Below are 12,294 nucleotides of genomic sequence, written 5' to 3'. Positions count from 1 at the left end.
AACCGAGCAATACTTCAGCAACAAAGGTTGCTGAAGTATTGCTCGGTTGTCTTTTCGGAATCCTTCTGGTATTCCATTCTTTTAAAAATGGGTAAGCAGCTGTGATATATGCGGAGAGAGAATTTATTTAGTGAAAATAAATTCTGAATAGTTTGAAGGGATCATTACGAGGAGAATGTTCGACCGAGGATCTACACCATTCTATACGACCAATTCATTTGTTTTTCTTCATCCCTGTTTATACTCGCTCACAGTACTTAAAGAATTTTAGATGGTGCAACAAAATGCCTTCACGAAAGTGGAGATGACGTCTTTGCCATGCTTTGACAGTAAGGTACATGCCAAACTATGAAGTTTGGCAAACACCTTAATGGTCATCGACAATGTTTTGCATTTAAGCGACACCAGGGGGAGATAAGTTCCTCTTGCATTCTAGATATCTTTATTAACATTTAACAAAAGGAAATAAGAACGAGAAGAAGGGATTGGCGCAATGTCTCTCCCTAGTGTTTATCTCCTGTCTTAGTTATTGGAGTTTTCGATGAAGGGAAGACTTCTCCATAACAGGAAAAAAATAATAAATTAAAAATTCCTGAAATGCATCGAATTTAAGTTAGCAGACAGACAACAGTGATGATCTCTCTCTCTACACACACACACACATACACCCTCTGTCCGAAAAGAAACCGAACTTATCGAAAATAGAAGAAACTAGTTGTGCCACCTGTTGTGTCTTTTTCTTGTTAAAAGCGGCAACGTTCAATTAGTGTTGTGTCAACTGTTTATGACATTTGTTTCATTAGAAGCCGAGTTATAGTGCCAAGAGTGACAGTGTGTTTTGACAAACGGTCGGGAAATGAGTTTCAAACAGAGCTGCGATTGACGTTTGTGTTAAACTTGGTAAACGTTTTACCGAAACGCATCAAATGCTTCAAAAAGCCTACGGTGATGAGTGCTTATCCCGTACTCAAGTTTATGAGTGGTTTAAGCGATTTTAAAGTGGTCGTGAGACGCTTGAGGACGAAGAAACGCCTGGCCGTCCAAAAACTGGACTGAGCAAAGTTAACATCCAAAAAAGTGCGTGATTTCATCAAAGAAAACCCGAAATCGTCCGTGAGATGAATTGGGGATTCCAAAATCAGCTGAGCACAACATTGTGACCGAGAGTTTGGGCCTTCGTAAATTGAATTCGCGATTTGTTCCCCAAAAGTTGACCGACGACCAAAAAATGTATCGAATTGAACGCTGCAAGGACCTCATTAAAAACCGCTCGTAAGGACTCAAACTTCCTTGAAAAAATCGTTACTGGTGACAAAACGTGGGGTGTTTTGAGTATGAGCCCAAACAAAGCGCCAGAGTGCTGAGTGGAGCCACCAGAAGAGGGGCATCCGAAAAAAAGTCGCTTGGAGAAGTCAAAAGTAAAGACAATGCTGATTTGTTTCTACAATTCCAAGGGCATTATCCACGAAGAATTCATTCCGTCTCGTCAAACGGTCAATGGTGAGTTTTATCTCGAAGTTTTGAAGCGATTGATAGCAAGAATGCGTCGCTTACGGCATGAATATCGTGATGCAGGCAGCTGGTCACTCTTGCACGATAATGCACCAGCTCATCGTTCGAATATTGTGAGACAGTTTTTGAGCAAAAACCAAGTTGGCGTGTTGGATCACTCGCCGTATTCACCTGATTTAGCACCCCCTGACTTCTATCTCTTCCCCTGACTTCATTTGCTGATGATAGGAAAGCGATACGACACCATTGAAAACGATCAAGCGGCAATAACCCAGACCCTCAACACTATCCCAAAAACGGATATAAAAAACTCTTTTAACGAATCAATTGACCTTGCCAAACGCTGTATCGAAGCTGAGGGAGAGCATATGGATTGAAATAAATGATTTGAATAATTATAATTGGCCTGCGTTTTATTTTCTATCAAAAGTTCGGTTTCTTTTTGCACAGAGGGTGTATATATTTATTCACCCCTTTAATTTACTCCAAATCCTCTTGCATATTCAAGGATTTAACCTGTTCGTTTGAAAACGTTCTGGTAAAATCTGTTAGCTGTTCTACACTGAGGTAATCATTCTGGTTCATGACGTAATCAAATGTTTTTGCCACATTTCGAAAATTCAAACATTAGCGACTCCCTGTACATTCGGTTAGCAAACAAATAAATGCAGAGTTAACGTTCAGAATACCGTTTTCAACTTGTTCCTCGTTTCTTCATTTTCTTCTTAACATATTTCATAAGGAAAAAAAAAAAAAAAACTTTTACAGGTAACAGCAAACAATGCATGTCGATCTTTCATCAGAGATGAAAGATTTCGTTCCCCTCTCTTTTTTTTCTTGTTTTTTTCTCCCGCTTTCATTTTTATTTAGAAAGAGAACACACATACGCTCAAAGCAGCATGATTCACACCCGCCTCACTTGCGAATCTGTTAAATGACTAAACGTGTTGTGAAATATTAAATAATACATTTCAATCTAGAACAGACGGCGAAAAAAAAAAAAAAAAAACTTTTCAAACTTGGAGGCAATTTCCTGCTACCCATATCATTTTCCTGTAATGCGAAGTGGAGAAAGATGATGACCCACCAGAAATAAATAAATACGAAGCCCGTGCTCTGAAACTGTACCGTCACGTCCGATCAGAGTGTTGGGGTAGCCTGCAGTTCTTGCGGCACCACGAGCCTATCAGCGTCCATCACACCATTTCTCAGAGACTAACATGTTTAGGCTTAGTTGTGACAGGGCCGTTATGGGCCTGTGCTCGAAGCAGCGGGACAAGGAGTCGCTCGAGGCGTGATTTACATGATCGGCACGTGCTGTTCAATTACCTGTCGGCACTTATCAGATGGAATCAATAGCGGTCCATAACGGCGCGTGCTCTTCCCACCACTCCCGGCAATCCGACAAGCGGTACCATTCAGTTGACGAGGGACCACTCTGTGATCTGGCGTATTAAGTGTTATAGTCTCCCAGACTGAGGTTTTCATCGCGAATAACTGTGCACTGGTCATTGGCTGGCGGTCCAATTCTTTTCTCCCCCCCCCCCAGCTTCTCCACAGCACGGGCATCTTCTGGTTTCCATGACAACTATTGTACATGGACACGCTGTTATCGTACGATGCTACGCGTGTCGCTGGTGTAGCTAGCGATGAAGATTCCCCTCGATAAGAACTAGATGGAGGACAGGGGGGGAAGAGGAGCAGGGAGACGGTGGTGGGGGGGGGAAGAAAGAGGAGAAATACGACCATGTCCGATTGTCACTCCGGCTGCAGCGGAGGTAACGACACATAACCCTAGACCGCTCCAGTCCCCAGGGATTTTGAGCAAGAAATACAATGCGGAGGGATAATGGAAGTAGTGTGGTGTGCTTTGGAATGGTTCTAGTCACGGAGCTGATATAGTCTCGCCAAACACACAATAACGCGCCTGTTACCGACCCCAACAGATGGGCGGCAAAGCCGGAGACAAACGTCTTTTACTTCCCCCCATGTGCATCTGGTGCTGAGATTGTTTACATCTGTTTATTAGATTTTGGGATCGAGGCTGCGTACTTGAAAAAGACCGGCTTTCACAGTGAAGGAAAAAAAAAAAAAAAAAAAATTGAACTACAAAGAATTGAATGACATTGCACGACTGAGGTCAGTGTTCGGCGAATACCCGACGGGTAATGTCATTAATTTCGAATATCGGTTAAGAAATTTTGAAGTGTCTTAATTATCTCAACGATCTTAACCACCTTACCGGCCATTATGGATCAAATACACATCCTCATACGCTTCGTATCCATCATATATTTCAATGTAATACCAATGTATTACAATTTTAATATGCACTTCGCATCCATGATAACCTTGAAGTCTTCGCCGGTAGCATACAACTTTTTTTTTCCCACTTAGTAATCATTTTTGTGATCATTCTATCTCAGTTGAAGACATTAAAAAAAAAAAAAACATTAAAATAATGTTCTCCTTTTAATTACACGAACCAAACCTTTCTAAGAAAAACATTTTTCTAAATGAGTTCACTTCAAATTATGCAGCTTGTCACCACTTGAGGCCATAAAAGATCCACAAGAGCTTATGAATGTATCAATGAAGATTCCCCTCGATACATCTGTTTAGATAGCTTCAAATACCTTTCAAATACTTAATGCTTTTGAAAGGTTTTAAAATCTTTAAAAAAAATCCAATCATATTAATTTTCTCCAATATTTAGTCCATTCACTAAATGCAACGAATCGAAATTTAGACACAAACATTACAAACTTTTTTTTTTGTTCCTAGAAACTACGACACCAGACGGCGCTGCTAACTTAGATACGTGCTGTCATTGTTTGCAGCGAATAGTATCTTGTCTACAAATATGCACGATAACATATTTATCTTCGTGATTTGAAAAAGGTAGGCAGACAATCCCCTAGCGTCTTGTTTCTTCGTATTTCTAAGCGACTCAAGAGGATTTTCCTGTCTACTTCATTCTTTATGCTCCAATAGCTTTCTTAACTAAGGACTTCTGAAACATCTGCTGCAGACGCTGTTGATCCGATTGCCAGAATAAAGGATTCAGGCGTCTGACCTTCCGATCATCCTCGGTATCATTTTGAGGTCCCTTCAAGTAACTTCAACTAGCGATTTTCGCGTTCTCAGTTGCTTCTCCTTCCTCTATCCTTTCCTGACATCGCAATTTCGGTTTATTTTCGAATAAATAGGACTAATGTACAAAGCGTGTACTGATGCTGTATGATGAGATGCAGTTTCTTAGTTTCCTGATCTTCAACCTTCTTTCTCTTTTGTGTTCTTCTGCCGCGAACATTTTCGTATCCTCTGGATATTGAATCGCGATGAGAATTTCCATATTTTTTGTATAATAAGAAATATTCTAGCGATGCCGTTTTTAACTTACGTTTCTGACATTTTTATTCTTCTGTTTTTAGAAATTTAGTTCACGATAATGTGAATGCTGAGCCACTATTTCAAGAGATTAAAGACAAGTCCATAAAGTATATTTTACGCTAATTTGTTTGCAAATTATTATTTTTTCTTCCAGTGCTGAAAGCAATTACAGTTGGTGTTGAATTTTAGCTCATTAATTCCCTCTTGGCTTCAAAAATAAAAGTGAAACTAATCTTTTATTATTGTTGCGATTTCTGTCCCGAAATACTTTTAACTCGTATTTTTAACTTTGCTAAAATGAAAATTTAAAAATATTACTAATAAAATGATACCAATAAAAATATAAATTGGTAACTGATATCACAACTCTAAGAATGAAAACTTTATCTTAAATTAATGGGAAATATTATTTAAAAAATTAAGAGAAAATCAAAAGAATTAAACTTCGCAGCTCGGTTTGATTTTCATACCCAATTTAGATATTAAAATTCAATCTTTACTGAAAATTTGATTTTTCTTAAGAAGCCACAAGGAGATTCTGCTGACTTAGCTCTCTTTCGCCTTTTTTTTACTTTCATGTGAATTGTTTTATATTCGATATAAAATGCTGATGTAAACAATAAGTTATTGAAATATAACACGAAGCATATTAGCTTTATTTTTTTTTATAATAAAAGAATTAAAGTAATTCAGAAATAAAACCTTTTTTTGCACTGATTTTACATATAAGGAATTGCAAGCCGAGTTACGTCCACTTTCATTCAATACCAACGGTTCTATACTGCACGAAATCTAATGAAAGCGGCCATCCCCAGTGCAAAGCAGCTGTGTAAATACTTACTTCAAATACCATATGTTGAAGCAGTGTTTCTTTTCTATAGCATGTGGATAAGAGGATTTCTAATAAAGAATAGCACAAGGCGCTGCAAGCAAGTATCTGTAGAAATGAACGAAAAGTAATTGGTTTATTCTGGCACCAAAAATTATGCTATCATGTTTTACGAGGTTAGAATTTCAATATTACTTGATAACTTATTATTCTCCCAAAACATAAACTGATCAGAAAATACGCAATTTACAGACACAACATAGTTGTCTCGTGGCTTTGTTTGCTTCAGCGGTATTCCAAATACGCCAGTATGATTCAACAAATATTACTTTTATTTACGCGATAAACAATGTCTTTTTTTCTTCTATACTTTTATTTGAAAATAAAGAGAAATTCAGGATCTGGAAAAATTGCAGTATTGTTTATCCAAGTAAGGCACCAGACGACACTTTTGAATTGTTGCTTCAACAATCAAAGTGGAAAAATTGATCTTTGTTTAACTAAAGTGAATGCTACGTAATTCAAAACAATGGAATATTTTAGACGTCTCTCATCCAATAGTATTTTTTATTTTTTTTTGCAGAATGTTATATTTTAACAGCGTTCAAAATTCTAAAATAGTTGATTACGCTAACGAGCATACTATATATAACTCTACGTGGTACTTTCGGCACTGTTGAAGATCTGCTTTGGAATATTTTGTATTTTTCATTACTGATTAATTTCCAGACTGTTTTACAAATTTACTTAAAGGAGGATAAGAAGCAAATGAGTGTAGAACCTACTCGGTTATTTAGTTGACTCACCTCAGGTAGTCTCTCTTACAGAGGATCAGGTTGGCTTTAGTGAAGAGCGTAGAACCGACTTCTCCAAGTCTACAGTCACAGCAGGCACACTTGAGACAATCTTCATGCCAGAATTGGTCAAGAGCTTTCAACAAATACCGTTCTCGGATTGGCTTTTGGCAGCCCGCACAGTCGGCACTTTTGTTTACTCCCGATCTTTGACTACTATCGCCCGAAACCACTGTTTTCCTCTGCTGACTCTCAGCTTTCACTTCCATGACGCCTTCTAAAAGTAAAAAAAAAAAAAAAAAAACGCAAAACATTAGTAATGATAGTACAGAAGTGCGATTTCATATTTGAAGTTGAGCGAATATTAGCAATAAAAATACATTATTCTACCTATTAGTTATCAGAGCTGGGAAAGTACTCTAAAATGTGTTATGAGTACCAACAAGTACTTTTTAACCCATTAACTCATTTCGTAACCAATCGTTATAAAAAATTACAGAATGTATACTTGCGATTGTTCTTTCAGTTTTATTCTTTTCATTTGTTCATCCTGTTCAGCCGAATAATCAATAACTCTCAATAGATTGTTTTCATTCTTTCTCGAGTCGGGCAAGAACATATTGGTTATCACGAATCCAGCTAAGAAGAATAAGCAATAGAATGTGACGAAGGAGGCATATTGCGCATGATCGATGTAGAATAATTATCTATTTTACTTTTATTGTGTATACTGCGTGGCCGCCATGCTGTTTCAATGTTCCACCAACAATGCCCGTGAATGTTATTGTTGTGAGCAACGTGAATGAAATCTAACAATTATTCAACTGTCGCAAATTTCTTGCCTTCAGCAAAGCAGTTGTAAATTTATAATCGCAACTTTTGTGATGGTTAGTAAATGGCACGTGATCTTTATTTGGGAGTGGTTTCATAGCAAACTATTGTCTCCCTTGTTTCTATACCGCTATCTGTTTCTCTCGGTGGCTTTGCTTCTGCGTATCTGTCTCTCCCTGTTAGAGAAAAACATCTCTGCTTTCCATTCATTTATCTTTCTATCGCTTTATCTATGTTTATTTCTATTTCAGTTATCTTTATCTTCCATCGTTCTTTTATTGATTTTCACAGCTTTTTGTTCTCTCTTTCCCTGTTATTTTTTATCCTCCCCCTCTCCGGTGTTTACCCTTGTATGCTCCCACCCATCATTCTGTCTATCCATCGATCTATCTATTCATGTTAGAGCTAAGTAATGAGAGCGGTATTTGCCTGATAGTGTGAAAGCATAGAAGCACACTAATGTCTCTCTCGCCACTAACGACTTTAGCTGACTTCTCCCCAAGTTGTGCAGCCACACAGTATGGTAATAGAAAGCTGGCCGAAGATGACAGAGCTAAGCCTAACGGCCTTAGACAGACTTTCCATTGAGCCCCGGCTGTTTTATCATAGACAGGAGTCATTAAATATGAGCGGGTTGGGTTGGCAGACTCATCAAATTTCTGGTGCGACTCAGAAATAATGGTGTGTGACGGGTCCGTGCTGTCATATCTACCAGAGACGACACATAAGGCTGGCCTGCATGAATAACAAAATCCGCGCGCTGATAGATAAAACGCCTGCTACGAGATTATGGCGCTCAACGGAGCCTCGAATTTCCGGTCATCTCCGTGAGAGAGTGGCACTGTGATTCCGCGGCCGATAAAATGGCCATTTATCATGTCGCAGGTGGCGCGAAGATTTAGAGAACGCCGCGTCTCTGTAAACATCGGGTTTAGGGCGACAACGCCGCGCCGAGATGCAGGATAGAAGAGCCGGTTATGAATTCATTCCCACACTACTTAAGGCTGCATCCTCGGGCTTCTATTGTTACCGCGGCGTGTTGTGATTGGGCCACTGTTGATCTCCGTCATAGCACGCTTATCTCCGCACGAGCCCTCGTGTGCCGCGTTTCAGCCAAGTAGGCTTTGCATGTGTTAAACGTGTGCATTGGAAAACAAGTGTCTTCGGGCAAGGTGTGACTGTTGTCGATGGTTTAATCTCCACTAGATACTGCCGAGGTGGGATAGCAAGGGAGGGGGGGGGGGAAGAGTCCGATGATGATGCTCGCTCACTTCCTGATCTGTATGGCGGTTAAGTTCGTGATTATAGTCCACTGTAAAGCCATCCATCGTACACAACCCCGATGTGAAAAGGCCCTTCAAACACCACATAAGGAAACGAAGGTCCTCACTGGACATACATTGAATTGCTGATGCATTCCGATCTTCAAATTCAACGCACTTTATAATTTTTGTTCATCACCTAACTCGAAGTTTTTATAATTTTGGAGCAAAATATCTTCCACCTTCCTCCATAAAGATATCCTCATTTTCACTGTATACACTCGTACATACTCGTGCATTTACTTCACCGTGACCGCATGAATCTGGCTCTCTCGTTCACTCGTTCTGTTCAATTCATAATCAATGACTTATCAGTCTTTCTTTCCAAAAGAAACTTTTGGAAAGACTTGACTTAACTGGAATATAACTTAACTGGAATATAACTTTACTGTGGGTTTCAGATAAACTAGCTTTTTTGAGCCTCCATAATTGTTAAACAGTCTGCCTCGTTGGCCACGCGGTTAGGATTCCCCTCTCCAACTAAGAGCCCCACAAACACCCACGGAGGGAGCCGAATTTACAGGCTCTTAGCCTGTGGGTTCGGCTGCCTGCCTCCGTGGGTATGTTTGTGATTATTTTTCATGTACACAAACACCGTTCCAAGAGGGGCTGTGTTACCATGGGAGAAGTAGACTGAACCCTCCAGCATTACGGAGAGGTCTCGCCCAGCAACGGGATTCTAAAGGCTCATCATAGCATGTTAAAGGTATGAAATACTTAAGTATAAAGAGCTAATAAGCTTCATTTCGGCAAGAAACTCTCTGATTCCTATCTTTGAGTTTCTTATTCGGTTTTAAAACAATGTGGGATTTAATATCCCCTTAATTTTAGTTAGGTATGAAGTACTATCAAATGCACTTTTTGTCCTGTAACTGTTATTTTTATTTCGTCTATCCCCTTGATGGTAAAAATGTCGTGCATTACTCCTTGAGTGGGTTAATTTTATTATTATTATTTTTTTATTTATCTTTTGCACAGTCCAGAAACACCTCTCCAGAGACCAAACACACAACTTTTGAAGCCCCAGTAGGTTGGGTGTTGGTCTTACACCTGGCAAAGAAATTCACAACCACCCAAACCCACGGCAAGATTCAAATCTGCAGCCTGTTAGTTGAAGATTGAATACGCTAACTATTCAGTTAACAATCTAGGCGGAGATCTACCTTCAAGATCCGATAAAGTCATTCACGAAGCTAAACATTAAGCCATCTTACTTGTCTCGGCAGGAATCAATCCAGCTAACTGCAGTCAACTATGAGATCCAACAGCAGCATCTGTTTTAGCCTCTTGTGCTGAAGTGTTTGAATAGGAGGTCCAATTTTTTGATTGCATTTGTGGAGTAGAAAATTTTAACGCGGTATATGCTACAGACATTAGAAATGGAAGGAGAAATATCAGATTAAACAGTGTCCTAGAAATCAGCAATTACTACAGCATGGTGGGTTTCGTCTCCGATTAACGCTTTAATATACATTTGTTGTGCGTAAAATTCTGCAATTCAGAATTTCGAAATCAGATTCAAGCGAATCGAACAGAGATGTCAATTCTGTTTCTTATTGACATTGCAGAAGAAGGGCTGGTCCTTGATTTTTGGAAGAGTGATGTAAGAACTTTGTCGGATATTGTTTGAACTTGAGACGTTCCCACATTATACATTCTCACGCTTTGAGTTCTTGTCCGATGAAAACTGACTTTCATCTTTTTCACAATTAAGGGGAGTAATCTGTGGGTATTGAACACAACTTCCCGTCTGTTGAATGATATTTTCACAAGAGAACTAACGAAAAAATAGTCGGCAAGATTGTTTCATTTCGGAATGTGTTGATGAATTAATAGGCTAAAGTTAGCACGAACTTTGTATTTGCACATCGTGTAAGAACAAATACAAATCCCAAAGCTATTGTTTTAAATGTATTTAGAACATCAGGATACATTTCCGTGAGGTTACCTTCAAGAGGCAAGCATGTGCTATGACAGGGATCTCAAATGCAGCAAAGGGTCAGTAAGTTAGATGTATATCTGATGCGGGCCGTATTCAATATTATTCTGCGAACCAAAACATAAACTAAAAAAAGAAAGGCCCTAACAAAGGCCCTTTTGTTGCTGGGCCTTTACGACTTACGTAAACAGTTACACCATCATTTAAATCTATAACCATTTTTATTTTTAAATTTTAAAAATAACAAGTTCGGAAAATAAGTTAAATTACATTTTATTCATACTTTAAGAAAATTATTTAAATACATAATTTTGACTTACAAAAATAAAGATTTTTATCTACGAGTCCTTTTTTTTTTAAAATTTGATTTTGATCCTGCAACCTGACATCTTTACTTCTGTACTAACATTTCAATATCTACTTTTTCGTTTCGTGTTGCAATATGAAGCATTGCATTTAATCTAGAATCTGTTATCCGTGAGCGGAACTTTGGCTTATTAAGTTTCATAATTGAAAATAATTGCTCGCATCATAGGTACTTCCAAAGATTGACAACATTTTTGCACAATAAATTTTATATTTGGGATGCTTACTGCCGAGGAATTTATAAAACTTCGTTATATTTATTTTTTTAGTTCAGTATTGCACTGGAGTTCAATTACTTCCATTTGAAATTCTTCAACATTTTCAATATTAATTAAAAAAGTGAAATGAATAATAATAACTCATTTTCAAACTGGTTGAAATCAGACAATCTTTTTTCAAATTCAATTTTCAATTCTTCAGTTTGAGGAATGTACTTCTCAGCATCGTTATTATTTCGAGAAATCGATTGAAGTGTAGGAAAGTGGGCTAAATTATTCTTTGCCAACTGGGGTTGCCAAAGATAGTCTTGCCAGAAATGACTTAATTGAGTCATACATATGACATATTAACTCACGTCCTTGCTGAGCAGTATTCCAAATGTTTAAGTGGCTTTTTATGTCAACTAAAAAGGCCAAGTCTTTGCACTAATCTTCATCTGCGAGCTGAGGAATTAATTTTCCTTTGGATGAAGTAAAATGTCAATTTCTTTTAAGAGTTCAAAAAATATTTTTTAAACGACGCCACGACTAAGCCACCCAACCTCCGTATAATACAGCAAACTTCTGTATTGTGAATCCAATTCATCCAACAAAGCATTGAACTGTCGATGATTCAAGGCGTGAGAGCGTATCCAGTTTACTGTTTTAATGACTACACTCATGACGAGTTCCATCTTTAGTTTTTTAGCACAAAGTGACTCCTGGTGTATTATGTAATGAAACGATTTAAGTTTGTCCTTGCACAACATTTTCTTTTTCGTTTGTAATAAGTCCGACGTTAACACCAACCGTAGCACGAGCCTCGTCTGTAGTCACACTTACTAATTTTGACCAGTCCGCGTGAGCATTTTCAAGACTGTTCTCAATACACAAATATAAGTCATTCCCTGTCGCTGTTCGTGACACTATATCCAATAGTTCTTCAGTCACATTCATATCGTCATCAACGCCACAAATAAATATTGCTAACTGGGAAGTATTAATAATGTCTGTATATTCGTCAATTGCAATGGAAAAAAAACTCTTTATTTTCTCACGCAATATATCTTGGAAGGTCTGTGCTATATCCTCAACACGCTCAGCAACTGTA

At 38.3% G+C, this 12,294-nt stretch overlaps 1 protein-coding gene across 4 annotated transcripts in view; it reads right to left on the bottom strand.

Moving 5' to 3' along the window:
• Positions 1–12,294, bottom strand: part of LOC150092847 (LIM domain only protein 3-like) — a 212,168-nt gene that overhangs the window by 35,032 nt on the left and 164,842 nt on the right. For all 4 annotated transcript variants that reach the window (XM_090414552.1, XM_090414554.1, XM_090414553.1 and 1 more), the window contains exon 3: positions 6,541–6,805. In XM_090414552.1, the coding sequence (XP_090270678.1) occupies positions 6,541–6,797 (257 nt within the window). In that variant the 5' untranslated portion in view covers positions 6,798–6,805. The remainder of the gene's footprint in view (positions 1–6,540; positions 6,806–12,294) is intronic.

The sequence above is a fragment of the Typopeltis vanoorti genome, chromosome 25 (assembly GCF_054136105.1).
Source record: "Typopeltis vanoorti isolate ZY-2024b chromosome 25, IOZ_Tvanoo_1.0, whole genome shotgun sequence".
In the NCBI taxonomy this organism is placed as follows: Eukaryota; Metazoa; Arthropoda; class Arachnida; order Uropygi; family Thelyphonidae; genus Typopeltis; species Typopeltis vanoorti.
Note: the sequence above shows the minus strand (reverse complement) of the source record. Positions and strands in the feature narration are given on the sequence as shown.